The 19,647-nt window shown below is 42.4% G+C and overlaps 1 protein-coding gene across 1 annotated transcript in view; it reads left to right on the top strand.

Moving 5' to 3' along the window:
- Positions 1-19,647, top strand: part of SMARCC1 (SWI/SNF related, matrix associated, actin dependent regulator of chromatin subfamily c member 1) — an 89,270-nt gene that overhangs the window by 4,862 nt on the left and 64,761 nt on the right. Inside the window, exons 2-10 of the mRNA XM_035130395.2 lie at positions 1,159-1,278; positions 2,594-2,679; positions 4,175-4,256; positions 6,399-6,491; positions 8,715-8,784; positions 14,091-14,160; positions 14,981-15,056; positions 17,472-17,597; positions 18,213-18,337. Of these exons, the coding sequence (XP_034986286.2) occupies positions 1,159-1,278; positions 2,594-2,679; positions 4,175-4,256; positions 6,399-6,491; positions 8,715-8,784; positions 14,091-14,160; positions 14,981-15,056; positions 17,472-17,597; positions 18,213-18,337 (848 nt within the window). The remainder of the gene's footprint in view (positions 1-1,158; positions 1,279-2,593; positions 2,680-4,174; positions 4,257-6,398; positions 6,492-8,714; positions 8,785-14,090; positions 14,161-14,980; positions 15,057-17,471; positions 17,598-18,212; positions 18,338-19,647) is intronic.

The following is a 19,647-nucleotide window of genomic DNA, read 5'->3' as shown; positions in this document are numbered from 1 at the left end:
AACTTCCTGAAAGTTAAGAGCTGTTCGGCAGTGGAATTTGCTGCCAAGGAGTGTGGTGGAGTTGTCTCCTTTGGAGGTCTTTAAGCGGAGGCTTGACAGCCATCTGTCAGGAATGCTTTGATGGTGTTTCCTGCTTGGCAGGGGGTTGGACTGGATGGCCCTTGTGGTCTCTTCCAACTCTGATTCTGTGATTCTATGATATGTGGGAGGGTTAAGGCTTAGTGGGGACCATAAGCAATGCCTACCTAGACCAAACTTTCAAATTCCTGTGAAATACCATTTCTTTTACACATCCGTCAGTGCACATGGTAGTTTACAGCGTAAGTGAAAAATCTGGGTTGTTGTGCAAAGGAAGTGACAACTTTGAAATTTGACAGTCGAGATTACAGAGGAAAGGGATGTGAGAGGCAATGGCAGTTCAGGGTACTGGTGAACAAATGTCATTATACATACTTTGTTGCAATTGGGTATGAAGACTGGGGGTGTCAAGCAAAGGCTCCATGGAAGGAGGATTTTGAGGATCACTTTAATTTGTGAAATGTTCATACAAATGTGCATTTCTCTTGTTGGTGCAAGCTCATGCATTTGAACAGTGGACAAAAATGTGAACGTAATCTTGGGTAGCAAGTGGTTATCAGCTTTGTCCACTGTTAGGCGCCGTTTATAAGAAATCCACACAATATAAATGCTTAATGCTTGAGAGATGCCCAGAGTGGCTGGGGCACCCATTCAGATGAGCAGGGTACTAATAAGTTAGTAGTAGTAGTAGTAGTAGTAGTAGTAGTAGTAGTAGTACCATACTAATAATTTATTATTATTAGTAGTAGAGCAGTAGTATAGTGCTGAACACAGGAGTAGTACTGGCCTTGCCAATAATGTATGTATGCTACATGTGATGGTTTGCATTTAATGTATTGAAAACTAATAGCATCTTAAATGAACTTGGGCAAATTTAAATCTAATGACAGCTCCTCTTTGACTGCCTAGCTACTAACCTGTGTTGCAGAATACTGTAACTGTTAAAAATCAGGATTAAAAAGTCACCAACATGGCAGAAAAGAACCTTGAATTTGTGGCGTTAAAGTTGCTATAGCTTGTGAGTGACTTTCCAGATGAGTGAAAGGACAAAGATTGATTTGGGAAATGTTTGCTTTTCAGTATGTTCAAGCAGATGCTCCTACCAATAAAACCCTGGCTGGGCTTGTGGTGCAGCTGCTGCAGTTTCAGGAAGATGCCTTCGGAAAACATGTTGCCAATCCTGCCTTTACAAAGTTTCCTGTGAGTATTTAAAACGCTCTTGTAATGTTTCTTCAGCTGTTGCATTTGCCATATACAGTACTTCAAAGTAAATAGGTCTACAGCTGCTTCCTGAAAAGCTGCCAACACTTAAGAGTGGGAGGCTGTATTTGAACCCAGAAGCAAAAGGATTCTGTCTGTTTCACGGTGTCAGAAACACAAGTTGACAAATTTAGCCTTCACTCTTTGTAATTCTCGTGCTGTTATATCTGCTAACAATATGCTAAGAATACTGCAGGATTAAATAAGAGCTGGGCTTTGTTTTGAGACTTTAATACAGGCATGCCCAAACTGCGGCCCTCCAGATGTTTTGGCCTACAACTCCCATGATCCCTAGCTAACAGGACCAGTGGTTGGGGAAGATGGGGGTTGTAGTCCAAAACATCTGGAGGGCTGAAATCTGGGGATGCCTGCTTTAATACATAAGTAGATGGAACCCAAATATGTGCTTGGTCCAAGCCATTTAGGATTTCATAGGTAATTGCCAGCATCTTGACCTGCAATCCCTTTTGTGAACTTCAAGATGGCAAACCCATGGATGGCATGTATTTAAATTGATCTTTTTGTCTTTATGATTTAAATTAAATAGATCAATCTTGAAGTTGCAGTTGGATTACCCCAACTTATGTAGTGCTTGTTTGCCACAGTACTGGAGCAACTTGAGAGACCACATATTTTATTGTAGGATACTGTATTTCACTACACCCCTGACAAGAAGGATAGCTGGGATAGTCACACACAGACAGTGGCGAAGCTGCATGCTCCGGTACCAGAGCTCCTGGAGGTGGAGAGCAGGCAGGGGCGTGCACATAGAGGGTTGACCAGACCTCAAGGGGCCCTGATTTGGTGCTGATTAATTCTCTAGGACCCTGACTTTGTTTGAGTTCCTATCATTTGCTCCTACTTGGTTGTGCCACTTCATTGGGAGGGGGAGGGGTGAGATAACTGTTCACATACACTCTGGGAGTTGTTTCTGTGCAACACATGGCCTGTCAATTTTTGTACTACAGATTTGCAATGCTGCAGATTTTCAAGCAGTGTACTGTTTAATATTTTAGATTCACATGAACCTTAAGGACAGTATGCAGGACCCAAATGTAACTTGTGGGGGTGGGAGATACAGGAGGTGTGTGTACTTTGAGTTTCAGCCTGCCAATACTTTGCTCAAATAATGTGATATTTTTTGCAGCTGCTTCCTTGGGAGGCTTGTACTGTTTAATATTCCGTTGCTTCACTGCTTGCTTCTGCTTTTGTTAGTGTGAGTATGAAAGTCACCTTGATATTTTCTCTGTTTTAGGCAAAGTGCTTCATGGACTTCAAAGCTGGAGGAACACTGTGTCACATTCTTGGTGCTGCATATAAGTACAAAAATGAGCAAGGATGGTGAGTCCTTTTAATCTTTTCCACAGAATTCCCAGGTCCTGCTCAAGAGTATGAGCATGTGGCACTCCCTGCATTAGTTTTAGGTAGACAGATGAAAATGATTTTATTTCAAAGAACTTGTAGTTAAATCAGGTTTTTCATTGGAAAATTACTCTTTTTATTCTTTCCTGTATGTTGTTATTTTGTAATATAGCGGGTTGGGTCCATAGATAAGCATGGCAAAGTGGGCTTCCCTCTAACACACACACACACAGACACACACAGAGAGAGAGGTTCTATAGATTCTGTGGGATCGGGTGGACAGGCATGTCCAGGGGGCAGGGTGTGTGTGAATCATGTTGTAGCAACTTCCACAGTTGGCGAGAGGAGGCAGAGGAAAGTTTGCTTCCTCTGTCTAATTTCATGGTTATCTGTGGATCCTATCTGGTGATTTTACATGGCATTGGAGAACTTTTGAAGCAGAGGGACATAACATTTATTAAATGGTCGCTTATTTTTCCTTTGACCACTCAAATTTCCTTTCAGACCTTGTTAGTGTTTCAGATTCTGGCATTCACTTCTTGATGAGTGAGGATAAAGGAACAGCCAGATGCTGGGAGCAAACAGGGCAAGAGCATTAGATATTATTCTTCCCTGTAACTTTGAAAATAATCTTATCTGGCTGCTATCCTTAAACAAAACACTGGATTAGTTTTTGGATTGAGCCAGCGATGCCACTCTTGATGTTTTCAAGGCTTGTAGAAGAGAAGAGGAGGAAAGGAAACAGTTTAGTTCATACACTTGTATGCATACATGCGTCTCCTGTTGCACAGAGGGTCTGTGGTGAATAATAATAATAATAATAATAATAATAATAATAATATATTATTTATACCCTGCCCTTCTGGCTGGGTTTCCCCAGCCACTCTGGGCGGCTTCCAACAGAAAAATAAAATAAAATAATCGCCGCCACCAAGAAGGCCCTCTGCCTGGTTCCCTGAAACTTGGCTTCTCGCAACGAGGGAACTGCCAGAAGGCCTTCGGTACTGGATCTCAGTGTCCGGGCAGAACGATTGGGGTGGAGACGCTCCTTCAGATAATGGACTGCTGTAATTCCATTATAGGGCTGCTTATTTCCCTTTTGATGCATAGCATTTTTCTGGGGTATCTCCCTTCCCCCAAATCCTAGATAATTGTGGCTGTTCTTACTGCCTTTATTTTTTGTCTGGCATCACATTCCTTTCTCTCGCTCCACCCCATTAAGCTGGGGTTCCTTGGAGTGCCCTAAGTCTAAAGGCTCCCTAGGAAATGTTTCTGTATGCCTGGATAGAACTTCTGTTGGAATTGATGGGAAAAGGTGTTGAATTATCACGTGCACAGGACCATCAAAGATTCTTTACTATAATTATCAGATGCTGTGTGGCCCTAATTCTATGCAATGCTGTCTTGAATTATCCCAAACATGTCTAAATGTTTTTAGCTATTCTAAGTACTATATAAATATTTTTTGTTGCAGGCGCCGATTTGATTTGCAGAACCCTTCCCGAATGGATCGAAACGTAGAAATGTTTATGAATATTGAAAAAACATTGGTGCAGGCAAGAATTCTATTAATAATAATGCTTAATTTCTGGTCTTATGTTTGAAAATGTATTTAGAAAAGAATAGAATAGAATAATTTATTGGGCAAGTATCAACCATACTTGGAATTTTGCTTCGACTGCATTGCAGTGTAAAGAAAAAATGTACCTCATACAAACACTATTCCCCTCACAATACAACAGCACAGCAAAAAGACCCCATACCACCAACTGTCCTCCCTTCTGCCCACAACTACAGATTCAACAATTTGATGGCACAAGGAAAAAAGCTATTCCTGTGCCTAGACATTTTTGTATATAGAGTCCTGTAGCTTTAAGGCTTGCTGTGAATGTGATCTACGTAGGAATCCCAGGCCCACCTGTGAACGTATGTAAAAATTACATTCATAGCTTGCTGGCACATTGTTCCATTAAAAATATAGATTAGCAGGGAGGATAAGGGGATAAATGTGTATGTAGTTAACATTTCAGGAAAGGAAGCCATTATTTTAATTTATAAAGCAGGATTGTCACTTATAGAACAATTAATTGGCACAAAGTTCTTCAGTCTTGCCTGCCTTCACAATAACCCTGTGAGGCAGATCATTCATGTTTGGGATACTGCAGCAGAGCAAGAATGATTTTCCTGGAGCCATATGGCAGAGGTGCCAGGTCTAGGTGCCCATACTAGCGCACTCAGTTATGCTTGCAAAATACAGTTCTTAACTTGGTAAACAATTTGTATACTGCTTGGTTATAATAAAACCTTACATGAATGAACCTCAAAATAATAAGTTACATTTCAAACTTTACTGCAAAGGAGGCATGGACAAAGACAACCACAAATGGTGATCCTATAGCTCACTTTCTCTTCGGCTGTTGATACTTCACCAGTAAACCTGCTGGGCTCTGATGATACTTCATGTGCTGGGATGTCACCAGCACAAAGTTAGCTTAAGAACTGAGAGCAGTATTCTGTTCAACTCACCACTTTGTGTGTGTATACAGTGGTGCCTTGACTTACGAATTTAATCCGTTCCGAAGGCACCTTCGTAAGTTGAAAAACGCCATTGGAAACACAATTTCCCATAGGAATGCATTGGAAATGGAAAAATTTGTAAGTCGAAGCAACCCTATCTAAAAATTCGTAAGTCGAAAAATCCCTGTCTAAAACCGCCATGGGTTTTTTCCGGATGTCGAGACATTCGTAAGCGCGTGGCCATTACCCCCATTTGTAGGTCGAAAACTTCGGTTGTTGAGTCGTTCGTAAGTTGAGGTACCACTGTACCTGAGATTTAGCTGTCTTCGAGTTCACTTTGACAGAGCTTCTGCAATTTGAAAACTTACATCTCTACCAGCAGAATTTAGCCTTATAAAAGATACTGGCTGGGCTCCATTGAGATCAACAACAACAATTATTATTATTTTATTATTTATATTCCTCACATCAGACTGAGTTGCCCCAGCCACTCTGGATTCCCTCATGATAAAGCACATCTGGTGGGATATTTTACTTGGCACAGCAGATGCCCATTTGTTGTGAGAGACTCCTTTGAAAAGTCCCTCCATTTCATACATGGTTTGACATATGATGCAGGAGGCTGCTGCTGCAGACATAGGAAATCCCAAGCACCTTACATGTTGAACATGTTGCATTGTTTTTGGAAGCTTGCTGTTATCATAAATTTTGACATTAAATATACATTTAATTCTAAACAAACACGGCAGATACTGTTGCTTTCCTGGTTGTGGGAATAATGAAAAATTAATTGTGATGGACTGAGCCCTAGTGTGGAATAAACTTAGCCCTGGTGCATGATAATGCTCTTGATCCTTGATTAATTTGGTTTCTAAGTTGAACTCTTGGCTACTTATAGTGTCTCTGTGCACTGAGCCACAGCCGAATACTAGCACAGTGTGGGGAAAGTAGATGGAGAAGTTTTTCTCCTCATGCTGCTGGAACCAAATGAGGTTCTCCGGTGAAGCTGGGCAGAGATTGAGGACCTACAAACAGAAAGTATTTATTCAAATAGTGCATGCAGGTGTGTGTCCCCGCCAGACTTGTGTGTGTGTAATGGATTACCATAGTTGTGCCAGTAATCTCTATATTACTGGTTTTTGTTTTCAATAAAGTGATCTCTCCTTTATTTTCTCTTCCAGAATAACTGTCTGAGCAGACCAACCATCTACCTCGTACCAGAAATTGAACTGAAGTTGGGTAATAAGCTAAAGGACATTGTCAAACGTCACCAGGTATCAGGCACATCATACATTTAGCATGTCAAATGTTGATCTGTTTAGCATAATTGCAAAGGGACTCACATAGGAACATACCGTAATTATTTCAGACTCTTATCTCAGGGCTGGAGAACTCCTGGCCCTCAAGATGTTGGTGGACTTCCAACACCCATCAACCCCAGAAAGCATGACCAATGGTCAAGGATTATGGGAGTTGTAGTTCAGCAACATTTGCAGGGCCACAGATTGCCCATGTCTGCTCTAGTTAATAGAACTTTCTGAAGGAGATGGTGATTTGCTTCAGCTGGTGATGTAGACTTGGGTCTGTGCTTTTGGTCAGGTGACTAAAATGTATTTCCTGCCCACCTTCAATATAACTAATAAATATTTCCATTTTACATGTATCTTGCCCCTGCAAAAACCTCTTTGGCATCATAGGTGTGTTCACAGGTGCAACATGGTGGCGTCAGATTGTAAGGCTACAATCTTGATATGAGGTGCCTATTAGTAATATCTTTATTATTTGGTACCTTCAAATCTGGGGTCCACATTGCTCTGGACTGTAGAGTGGGAACTGCTTTCCTCCTAAGCCCTTCCTCTCAGCTAGGGAAGAACTTCGACTGCAGTGGCTGCCTCTGCTCTTCTCCACAGCTGAAAAGGGGCTCCTGGGCACATTTCACAGCTGAAAAGGGGCTCCTGGGCACATTTGTCCACTGGCCTCATAAACCAGAACAAGCACTGGTCAGCTTTTTGTCATAATGGCAAGATTCAATCCTTGACTTAATGACGCCAGGGAGTGGATGTACCAGGACTTCTATTAGCTGTATGAGTTGGAAGAGGCTCTTTCCTCCCTCTCCCCCACTCCAAAAGGACATGAGGGGAACATGCCAGCATTCTTCAGTTTTCCTATTGGAGATTAACTTCTCACCCAGATAGTTGAAGGCAAAGCTGAGAATACATACATACAAATGGAATTTTATTTGTATGCCACCCTTCCACAGTTCAGACCATGGTCAAGGCTGCTTACAACATGAAAAACACGTAATTGCAATGTAACAGAAGTAGTCCTAAACAATAAATGGAACATTAAAAAATACACACCCAAGCCGAACAATTCCCACAAAAAATATATAAGATCTAAATAAAAATACATAACAGCAGCAGCATCCGTCTCCCCCAGAAGTCCTTACACAGTACACTAGACGAAGAGTCTGTTCAGCAGCCTCAGATTGTGTAGCTGGGGTCAGTCAGAGTCCCACCCTCCCAAGCCAGGTGGGAAAAGGCCTGCAAGGCAGGGAGCAGGTCTTCTAGGACTCACAGCCAAAGTGGTCTCTAAGAATAGACAAGTGTATTGTGCTTCTTGCTAAAAGGAGCTTAGTGTTTATATAGCTTGTGAAATCAGCAGTGGATTACAGTGGATTAATGTTAAATTGTCTTAACATTAAGGGCAGGTGGCAGCATGTCCACTTAATCTAAAATTATGGCATTCACTAAAATGGGCCCTGGCAGAGGTAGAAAATACGCTCTTAAGTTTTATTAAATATAAAAAACAGCTTATTGATTAAGTATAGAAAGAACAACATGCAAGACATCAGGTTTCCACATAGCTCAAAACAATGAAGTTGATTTAAATGATACTAGTAGAAAGCAGTTGGTTTATATTTATTATATATTGATGACATGATATAATATTTATAAGAGCCCACCAGACAGGAGTCTTTTGTTAGCTGGAGGGGAGAGCAACTTAGAAAAAAAAACCCCACAAGTAATTAAAACATTTGCCTATAGCTTCTAAAATATATCTGCATTTAAAAGGGGTAGGAAATATGAATTGCAAATGATGATGCTTACAAAACAATTTATAAACTAGTATATAAGAAATCTAATGTGGGCATTCACGGCGGGATCAGTGCTGGGTGATGCTTGTAGTTTATTTGAATTAATAGATGACTCTCCTGTATCTTGAAAGAAAGGAAGCAATTTAGGCTACTTGACTTGCACTAACGGCTGGAATTTTTCAGCGGCTTTCCTTGGTAAGAAACCAAAATGGGTGTGCTCTTACTATGCCTAGTGTCCAGTTGAGGAAATGGGAGCAATAGATCATTACTCCAATGCCATCTGGTGTCATGTTGTATCCAGGCTCCAAATATGGCATGATGCTAGGAAAGGAAAGTGATTCTTTATGCATTTATTCCTTTACATATTTCTGATGCAATACCTGTTTTTGTTCTGTCCTAGGGCACAGTCACAGATGAGAAGTCTAAAGCCACCCACCATATTTATCCTGTTCCTACCTCATTGGATGAAGGTAAAATACATTCATTCATTCGTTTCTTACTACTCACCTCAAGGGTCTTTGGACCAAAAGCTGATATAGAAGTATTCTAAGTAAATGAAATACTTTGTATCAATCCTATCAGTTTTGTGATATAAAAACGTAGACTTCAAAAAAAAAATACCAAGGAAGTCTTCTGGAGAATGGAAAGCATCAATTACCAGTATTTATCCATTATAAAGAGTGGAACGAGATATGTCTGAAATCTAATGGATAGTTTGATCAACATAGCCTTTTTCATTCAGTTTACAGACCTTGGAATGAGGGGAACGGTTTTTTAGCATTACCTGGGAAATCACAGAGAAATATCTTAATAGGTTTCAGGGTACTGAGGTTTGTATTTAACTTCATTTATGCTGTCAGTGCCCACAATACAAGTGGATAATACAATACCCTGTCCTGCACAGAGTAGGGTATTTTAATTTTGACAGTAGAGGAGATTATCTTGGTGTAGACTAGAAATGTCAAAGGTAAGCAGAATGAATCTAAGCAAATGTGATTAGATGTATTTAGGCTTTGTTTCAATTTAGGATGAGAAGTAAGGTGTGAGGTCTCATAGTAAAGATGGGTTTTCCAGGAACAGTTTGGTGCACATTACTGATCTGAGAGGAGGTGTCAGGAAGAGAAGGCCATAAGGAAAAAGGGGATGGAATCATTTAAGTATCTATTCACAGAGCAGCACCTTTCAAACTAGTAATTAACATGGGAATTTCCATTAGATGTTCTGAGCCTTGCATATTGTGAGCTGGTTTGCATGTCATACTAAGCCACCGTTTCGTTTTGAGCCACAGCTTACATCTGAACATCCCATTGCTGCCTTGCAAATGTGGCACAAGCACAACAGCATTGTGTGTTGTGTTATTAAAAACTCAGATTGTGGTTTGTTTGTTTGTTTGTTTTTGTTTGTTTGAGCAAACCATGAATGGTAAGCTATCTAAAGCAAGTCCATTAAGAGCAAACCATGTCTGCAATTCCCAGACATCAGAACTACCAACGAAGAGCACCATGTCTATCCATAGTCTATCCGGTTGGTTAGAGTGTGGTGCTATTGTCACCAAGGTTGCAGGTTAGATCCCTGTATGGGACAGCGGCATATTTCTGCATAGCAGGGGGTTGGACTTAAATGATCCTCAGAGCCCCTTCCACCTCTTACAATGCTATGACAATGAGGTTATTCTAACCACCACCCCTCCGATCCCCTGAACTGATCCCAGTCTGTTTTGGAGCAACACTAGATGGCAGCATTCGTCTGTGCGGAGCTTTGAGCACACAGTGGCTTCATCATCCTTGCTGTGTGTGTTTTGCATTCTAGTGGTGTCTGTCGAATTTTCCTGTGTGCTTAATTCATTGTGATGTGTTTTCTGCTGCATTGTATTGAATCTGAGATTGTTTAAATGGAGCGGCGAATCATTTTTATTTAGCTGTTGGGGAAAAATTGAGTGAAATTCAGGTGCTACCCTAAAGTAGCCTCTTGTGCTGGCAGCCTTTTGTTCTGGTCACCCATCCATCTTTTCCTTCTGCAGAAGCACAAAGCAGAGGTGCTGCAATGGCATCATGAAAAAAGCATGTGTGCACACTTGCATGCTTGTTTACACTGTTGTCCTTTTGTGGGTCACCGAATATTTTTGACTGAACATATTTGCAATGGGAAGGAAAAGTTCTTTTCTCTCTTCATCCCACTCAGTGTGGAAAGGGGGAACTTGCCCTTCTCCTACACCCTGCTTTTGGATATGCTTAGTTGATCTGGGCAGCTTTCTCTATTGATTTTAATTTTTTAAAAGTATTTTTTCCCTACTGCTGTCAAAAAAAAATTCTAGTCAGCTTTTTGGGGTGGTGGTGGTGAACCTTCTTCTTAGAATAATAGAATTGTAGAGTTGGAAGGGATCACAAGGGTCATCTAGTCCATAGCCCTGCAATGCAGGAATCTTTTGCCCCACATGGAGCTCGAATCCCAAGACCCTGAGATTTAAGAGTCTCATGCTCCACCAATTGAGCTGCCCCAATCCTTAATCAATCAGTTTATTACAGTCATAGACCAGCAGTTTAAAAATGGCTAAAAATGCAATACTTATAATAACAATATACAATAATTATAAAAATAACCCAGAATAAAAACAGGGAGGCAAGAATCACAACTAGAGTTTTGGCTCTAAAACTAAAACAATCCAGTTGAACTCTGGCGAAGAAGAGTCATGCGTCTGACACCACCTTAAAAATGAGTGAAGAATGTAAGAAGAATCTACTGGATCAGGCCTAGTAGCCCCTCTCCAGTATCCTCTTCTCACAGTGGCCAACCAGATGCCTGTTCTGGGAAACAGGAAATGCAGGGCTTGAGCGCAACAGCCCTCTTCCTGCTTGCGCTCCCCAAAAGCTGGTATTCAGAGGAGCACTGCCTCTGACAGTGTTGGGGGAACATCTTCCTTCTGGCTAGTAGCCATTGGTAGAGTCGCTCCACATGGATTGGCCTAATCCTCTGTTGAAGCCATTGCAAGTTGGTGGCATCCAAGTACTGCTTGTGGGAGGGAGTAGAATAGATTTGCGTACCAAATCTCCTGTCTCTCCAATGACAAGCACACTCAGGCAGCGGTCTAGACTCTTGTGAGATCTGCTCGGCCTTGAAATTCTGCCGTGTCAGCCCGCTCCTCCCTCAGGGGAGGATAGGATTTCTCACTTCAAAAATAGCGTTTCCTCTTTCTGGGAATGAAGTATCACTTGAAAGCTGTGCTCTGCTTCCTTTATCTGGAAGAAAGCACGATCCTTTTGAGCTGGGCTGAGTGCAGATTACAAAAAAAGAAATAGAAAGAGGGGGGGTAGGAATAGCGCTTGGCAGGATGTGCAGAGGTCATAATGAAGGGAGAAAATGTGGGGAGCAGAAGCTGCTCTGCGTGCGGATGCTGCTTTTGCTCTGGTTCTCAGCCTGAGAAAGTCCGGGGGGGGGAGGCATGTTAGCAAAGGAAACAAGAGAGGGAAGAATTATGCCAAGACTAGGGCCCAGAATTGTGTTACACTCTTGGAAGCTGGCTGCATGCAGTGACTGTCTTTCCTCTTCTCTCTCTGAACTCTCCATGACCTGTCACTCAGCCCCCAGCCAGCCTGCTCCTCAGCATCTCTGCTTCCCCACAGCATTCCTTCCTCTGCCACTCGTTGGTTGCAAGATTGTTGTCAAAATAGCATCGGCCAAGTAAAGCTGTGCAAGTTCAGTTTCCTTCATTTGCATGAAATAGGTTCGAGCTGCAAGATGCTGACATATTATGGTTAAAGGCAGGTTTAACAATGATTCGCGAAATGTATGCTTATCACTGAGTCGTGGCATTTAAATGCTATACTCAAGACAATATGCCAACACAAAGGAACAATACTCAATATCCACAGGGTCTCATTTACTAATGTTAAACTCCTGTGACCTTGAAATGATGGAGCAAACTTATTTATTTACATTTTATGTCCCCTTCAGGAACCTCAAATCGGCTAACTGAAAACTCCGTAGAACAACCAGAATAAAAGATTTCTCAAGTGCAATTAAAAGCTAGTTTGTAACTTGCTGAGTAGGTTTTCTAGATGAAAGAGTGGGGATGAGGTGTTGAGATGCCCCATCAGTGGCAACCCTCATCGCTGCAAAAGCAACATGTATACAGTCTCCAACTTCTAGAAATTTTAATGGTAAAAAGATAGGGCTCAGATTTAATAGTTTCACTGGAGTAATGAAATCTACGGGGACCTTATGAGGGCCAAAGCCTTTGCTCCAATTGTGCACAGGGCTGCAATAAGAATAAAGTGGCCTTTGCCAACCCAGTGCCCTCCAGGTGTTTTGGACTACAACTCCCATCAGTCCCAGCCAGGTATGCTATACAGCAGGAACTGAGGTGTTACCAATATGTGGCATTGTCTCTAGAGACCCAAATCACACTGGTGGCTTCTGCTGATATACCAACTGTGACCCTAAGTATGTAGGGAGAGAGAGAGCCCTGCTTTTGTTACTTATCCTCTGGCTGCCACTTGTTTGGGTTACTGCAATGTGTTACACACGGGGCTCCCTTAGTGAAATTGGCCCATCTTCAAGACCCTAAGAGCTTGTGGCCAGGTTCAGGTTACCTGCAAGATAGCTGCACTCCATATACAACTACCTTAATCTTAAATTCATTTTCTAAGGCCCTTCTTTGTGGATTTTTTTAAAAAGTTTTCAATTACATTCCAATAATTATAACAATGTAGAGAAGAAAACTTTAAATAAAGAAATCATAGGCTCCCCTCCCCCCACCGTCTTTTGCACCAAATAAAGTCTTATCTCGAGTTCAGACCTTAAAGTCCTTGCAGTTGGTTTTGTTCTGCAGTTTGTGATCTCATCTCTTCTAGCACGCACCTCTACTTTAGTCCAATTAAGCTCTAATTAACAGAAGAACCTCTGCTTCTTAATGGCGGAGTTGGAGGGTTTTCTCCAGGCGAGGGGCTTTTGCACTCAGCGCCTCACTGACCTCTGCATTCCATGTACTGAGATGGACTGTGAGTGAAGCCCATTCCCCCCATCCCTTGGGGGAATTTCCAGAATGATTTGCCCTCTATTCTTGTTTTTCCATAACCTATGCTCTCCTGCTGTTGTGGGGGCTGCCTCCATTAAGGCAGACCAGAACTGGAAGCCTCTAAGGCCCTCCTTTGGATGCCCCTGCCAAATGTAATACAGTGGGTGCCGCTAGAGAACACCTTTTCAGGGATGGCTCCCTGGTTATTGAATACCTTGCCCAGAGAGACTTGCCTCGCACCTGTGTTAGGACATTTTCATGACTTATTTCCCCAAGCTTTTCCATCTTTTAGTGATTTCCTAAGTCTTTTATATGTGTTTGGAGTTTTAAGAAGTGGAAAAATTTTGATGTTGCTGTGAACTTCGCTGTACGGATGTCATCATCTGCTTCTGTTTCACACTTTGTTGTTTACAGGCAAACACTGTTGTTGGGCAGTGTATAAATGTTGGAAATAAAAATGATCTCTAAATGTCCCTCCTATTCTGTTCTGCTTTTCTCCTTGCTCCACGCTGGCAAAGCTCTTACCCAGATACTGAGAATTGAGCCAACCTGAGCAGCAGTTACCTTCCAACTCTACCTTTGCTGCTTAGTGTGAGCCCTTTGTAGATGGACATTCCATTAAGAAAATGAATTTCCAACCCAGCCTCTTGTGAACTCTTTCCTTTGGGATGAAAAAAGTGAATGTTTTCAAGCTTGTGAAACTGGAATGTAAAGCTGGATCACTTTCTGACCCTGATGGCATTTTCTTTTTCCCTTTTGCAGAAGAGTGGCTAAGACCTGTAATGAAGAAAGACAAGCAAGTTCTTGTGCATTGGGGCTATTACCCAGACAGGTAATAATGACAAGGATTGAAGTGACTACACCATTTCCCAAAAATATTGCCCCCTTGCTTATCAAGGGTGGGAGGGATACATTCTGTCCCTACCATTTGAAATTCAAGTTGGCTGCCTGCACTGATGTTTGTCCAAGGGTACTGCTGCTGTGACCCCTATAAAAGACCATCTATCATTAGGTACATGAAATATCCTCACCTTGATAATACAGGATTGTTTCGGAAGTAACACCAAACCATGACTTTCCCCAACCGTAGGATAGACTCCAAACCACGTTTTCCCTTACAAATAGACGGGCAAACTCCAGTTTGTGTGGTTTCCTTTCCCCTTACCTTCCTTGATAATTCATAGATGCTCTCCCAAACAGCAGCCCCTCAGTGCAGTCCAACAGAACAAACTGCCATTTTCCTAAACCACCCTATGCAGGCTGTCTTCAGACTGTGGTTCAGTTCCTGTTTTGACGGCCACTTGCAAGAAATAAATATTTGCTTGTAGAAATAAATAATTGCTGGGCTCTTTAAGGTGTTGAGCAGCTGTTCCATTGAAATGGTAGCTGAGGACTCCCTTTTGCTCAACTGCTGTTTCTACTGCCTTGCCCAAAGATACGTTTTGCCACCAGATCTGCTATTTCATTACACTTATTCCAACACTTTTTTCCCAGCTTCAGTATACCATGTCTTTTAAAAGGCTTTCTTTCTTTCTTTCTTTTTTACAATGAGTGTGATGCAAAATCACTGGGTGCTTATATTATGGCAGTAGTACCACAATGCAACTACCTGAGGGATTAGTTCACATTGTTGCTTTGATTTTCCTTCATAGCTATGACACGTGGGTTCATGCTACTGATATAGATGCCGAAATCGAAGACCCTCCAATTCCAGAGAAGCCGTGGAAGGTGAGTGTGTGCTCTTCCCGAAATTGTGCTGACGTAATTTCACAGCCTTCCGTTCCCAGAGGGAAATGGTATTTGAAAGAATGCAGCACGTTGTTTCACACATGCAAAATACGAAAGAGGGCAAACAGTAAGTCTAGAATAGCAATAGACAAAGCACTTGTCTTACTGGACCAAAATAATTCTTCCCATGGCAGCAGGAAAATCCCCATTTATTTATTTGCTTGCTTACTTACTTACTAATGTGTTCCTTTAAAAAAAACCACTCCAAGTGGTGTACAAATAGTACAGAAAAACCCAAAACCAATATTTTAAGACTACATTATAAAATAATAAAAACCCATGTAAACTGCTTTGAGGTGTTTTGTTTTGTTTTACAATTAAGTTGTATATAAATTTCATGAAATAAAGAAATTAAATATATTGAAACTGCAGAAAGAAGCTGCTTAGAATTGAGCTCTTCAATGCTGCAAATCGTTTAAAAATTAAATGAGAATTTTTTTTATTTATTTAAGCAATGCAGTGGGTGGCTCTCATCTCTCATGGCAGAGATAAGCCCCCAAAGTAAGGCAGGAGGGGGTTTGCCTGGACTTCAGCTCCGAGCACAGGTTATCCCATTACCACAGCACAGAAATGGTCCTTCGTAAACTATTTCATTAACCAGATTAAATGTTTGTTACTGTATTGCAAGGGAGTTTTGTTTTTAAGGGCCAATGTATCATTAAAAAGCCCTAGTGCTGGAAATGACAACTTGTTAGGGCAAAGGCGGTCTGTTTGATTAAAGGCTGGGAGTTCATGCTAATGATGACGAAGGTTCGTAATTTTTGGAGTCTGTTGAACTTAGAGGCAGTACAACACTGGCAGCCTTATTTCTGCTTTCAGAATGATTAGAGGCCTGTGTGCAGTAGTTGTGAGTAGAGGCTGTTTTCATTCGTTGAGAGAGAAAAATAAGGAAATTGTTTCAATAGAACTGCTTCTTTTCAGATAATTGCTGTACTTGTGTGACAACATGAAACATTATTCCCGGATTCATTAATTCGTTTTCCTGCAGTCAGCAGAATAATAGTATTACGTGATGAGAATTAAGGTGAAGGAACAGAAGAGAGCTGTGTCAGTGGGCTGGAAAGACTGGGCTCAGGACTCTAGTGGCACATAAGCTGCTCCTGAACTCTAATCTTGTTGAAACCAAAGCAAAAGAGCCCATTTTAAACTTCAGCTCTCTTAAGTTTCAGGCTGGCAAGTTGTACAGAGGTGGGTGCTGCTTCCACTTGCCTTTTGTTTACCCCTCTCTGGCTATGAACTGAATATGCTGGGCTGTTTTGGTCTACATCCCTCTTGAACCCCAGCCAGCACAGCCACCCAAAATACCTGGAGGGCACCAGGCTGGCGAAGGTCAAACTAAATCTCATGAACACACCCTGTATACTGGGAGTGGTTAACTTGCTGGACTCCAGATATTGCTGGGCTCCAACTTCCACCATGAGAATGTTTCACAGCTCTGCTACTGGAGATTATTTCAACGGTTGCTTTTGCAGACTGAATTTAAGACCTACATGAATAGCATGTCTTTGTACCCCTGGAAGGCAACTGTACATTGTTGGAAGCCACCCAGAACGGCTGGGGCAACCCAGTCAGATGGGCAGCATATCCTATATAATAAAGTGCAAGTGTCTCTGCGTCCAGTCCCTGTGTCCGCGCTACTGCACATGTGCCCCACGGACACAGGGATTGGACGCAGAGACTTGACACACACGCACACACACGCTCTCCCCACCCCACCCCTCTGCCTACCGTTTCCCTCGCAGTCCTCAGAAGAATCGCGGCCTTCTCCTGGGCACCCGCTGGCCAGCTGGGCTCAGCAGAGCGCCCCAACAAAGCGGCGGCCGTGGGAGGGGCCAGCTGGCCCCCCCATGCGCCGCCGCAGAAAGGGGCCGAATCACGGCCTTCTCCTGGGCGCCCGCTGGCCAACTGGGCTCAGCAGCGCGCCCCGACTAAGCGGCGGCCGTGGGAGGGGCCAGCCGCCCCCCCCACGCGCCACCGCCGCAGAAAGAGGCCGAATGTTCTAGCGCCCGTTTATTAAACGGGCTGAATGACACCAGTAAAGAATAAAATCATTGCCATTATTTTAGTCTCTTTTTTCATGTTCTTCAGTCTTGGGTTTTGTGTTGCAATTCTTTTTGTGATCTGTTTTGTGTTCTGTTCCTGTGTATTACTTGGGTATTCTCTGAATGCAGAGCAGTTTACTAATTCTGACAAATAAAAATTAATGTGGAAGTAAGGAGTTCTGACTTTCTTGCTTGCTGCAGTTATTCATGAAGTGGATTTTTTAACGTGTATTCAAATAACGTGTATTCAAAGTGAGAGGAAACTCCCTGTCTGAAATGCACTCTGTTTGTGTGTGTGCACTTGCTTTTGTAGGTTCATGCTAAATGGATTTTGGACACAGATGTATTCAATGAATGGATGAACGAAGAAGATTATGAAGTTGATGAGAACAAGAAGTTGGTCAGCTTTCGCCAGCGTATCTATATGAAAAATGAAGAAGTAAGACTTCCCTATTTCATATGATGGATGTAATGCAGAATAACTGCATTAGTTGGGTTTTCTTTCATTTTACTCAGTGCTACTATACCTAAGCTGATTGTCTGGTTCTCCAATAAATGCCAGTATTCTTCTTGAAATTAGTGTGGGACATAGCTCTATGACTCAAATTTTCCTTGAAATGGCAAGTGAACACGCTAAGTGTAGCTGGCTTGGGAGGAGCCAGGGACCAGTTCTGTTGACCTTCCACAGGCTCATCTATTTCCCATCTTCTGATCTGCTGGAGCCAAGAGGTGCTTTTAGACCTGTTACTTTGCTTGGATCCCTTTGACTAGTTCTTTCCATGGGGTGTGTGTGATTGTGTCAGTTTTTACATGCAGCAGTTCATATGTTGAAGTTTTAGCCTACCTTGTTTCCTTAAGTGGATTTTTGCAGTGCATCTTTGAAGGGCTGGGTGGTACCCTTAAGTAGTTGACAGCATCTCCCTGAAAATCTTATGAGCAGGGTAAGGTTAAGCAAAAACTGACAGGGCTAGCCCTGGTAGGTATCAGAGTGCATCTTAGTTCTGGACAGGTTATGCCTATCGCTGATGACCTTTCCCCCCCCCCCTTGTGACAGCCAGTCCATAGCCCTGAACGGAGAGATAGGAAGGCAGCCACAGGTGCCAGAAAACGACGGCACTCCCCTTCACCGCCACCTCCTCCCACCCCAGCAGAATCGAGGAAGAAAGCAGGAAAGAAGGGGTGAGTAGTCTGCAGCTCCTGCAGTTTACAATAATTTATTTCTGAAATATTTGAGGGAGAGGGAGAGAGAGATGAGCCAGCAGCTCAGCTCAACTGCACATTTACAGAGGCCTGCTAAGATGCCGTCTCTGCGAGTCCATGAATGTTTAATGCTGCACATTGAGCTTCATTCCTTGATCATCCAAGGGGAATGTACCTCCTGCCAGTAGAAGAAAACTTGACGCAGTCATTACTTCCAATCTAATGAGTGCTTCATAGTTGACATGTGGAGACCATTAATAAGCAAATTTACTTCTCAATATGGCAAAGTCTGTCCTGATGTAACTCTGCTCTTTAATATAGTTGTCTGTGCAGTTGCTGAACATAAAAAACAACAACTGTTTTCTTCCTTGTATGAGCCTAAGCTATTGCACACATATTTAAAATTTATGTGTGACTTTTCTGCCATACACTCCTCAAAGTAGCTTAAATTAAAACAGTTGAACAGCATCATAGTGTATATAATTTTTTAAAAGGAAGCATTATTGATTAGGATAACAGCTTTCTCCAGAAATGAATTCCTGAAATTCTGAAAGCCAGGCTCTTCACTAATGATCCAGTCTAGTGAATTAATCTTCTCTTGTTCATGGTGGGTTGAAGCAGAGTCCTTATTTTGTCCTGATTTCCTGTGCTGTGTGTACACACGCAAAATGGACTGTGCCTTAGACTGAGCCCCTGCTAAGCATGACCATCTCCTTAGCAGGGCCCCACACTTCCTTTTCAGTGACCTTGTATCAGGAATAGCTGGATTCAGACAGACTCTCTTGGGCCTTCAAACCACGTCTCTGTTATACACACCAGATCTGCCACTTAATAATAATAATAATAATAATTTTTTATTTATACCCCGCCCTCCCCAGTCAAAAACCGGGCTCAGGGCGGCTGACACCAACAGAATTACAATAAAACATAAAAACAATTAATTAAAATACAGATTAAAATACAGTATTAAAATTTAAAATGCAGCCTCATTTCAAGTAGGCCATAAATCCAAGCCACGAGGGAGGAAAACACAGGGGTCAGGCTGAGTCTAACCCAAAGGCCAGGCGGAACAGCTCTGTCTTGCAGGCCCTGCGGAAAAATGACAAATCCCGCAGGGCCCTGGTCTCCTGGGAAAGAGCGTTCCACCAGGTTGGGGCCAGTACTGAAAAGGCCCTGGCTCTAGTAGAGGCCAATCTAGCCATCTTATGACTCGGGATCTCCAGAATTTATTTGTGGACCTTAAGGTCCTCCGTGGGGCATACCAGGAGACGAGGGTCCCAGGAGACGTA

This window comes from Zootoca vivipara, chromosome 12 (assembly GCF_963506605.1).
Source record: "Zootoca vivipara chromosome 12, rZooViv1.1, whole genome shotgun sequence".
In the NCBI taxonomy this organism is placed as follows: domain Eukaryota; kingdom Metazoa; phylum Chordata; class Lepidosauria; order Squamata; family Lacertidae; genus Zootoca; species Zootoca vivipara.
The sequence above is the reverse complement of the archived record's forward strand: the minus strand, read 5'-3'. Positions and strand labels throughout refer to the sequence as shown.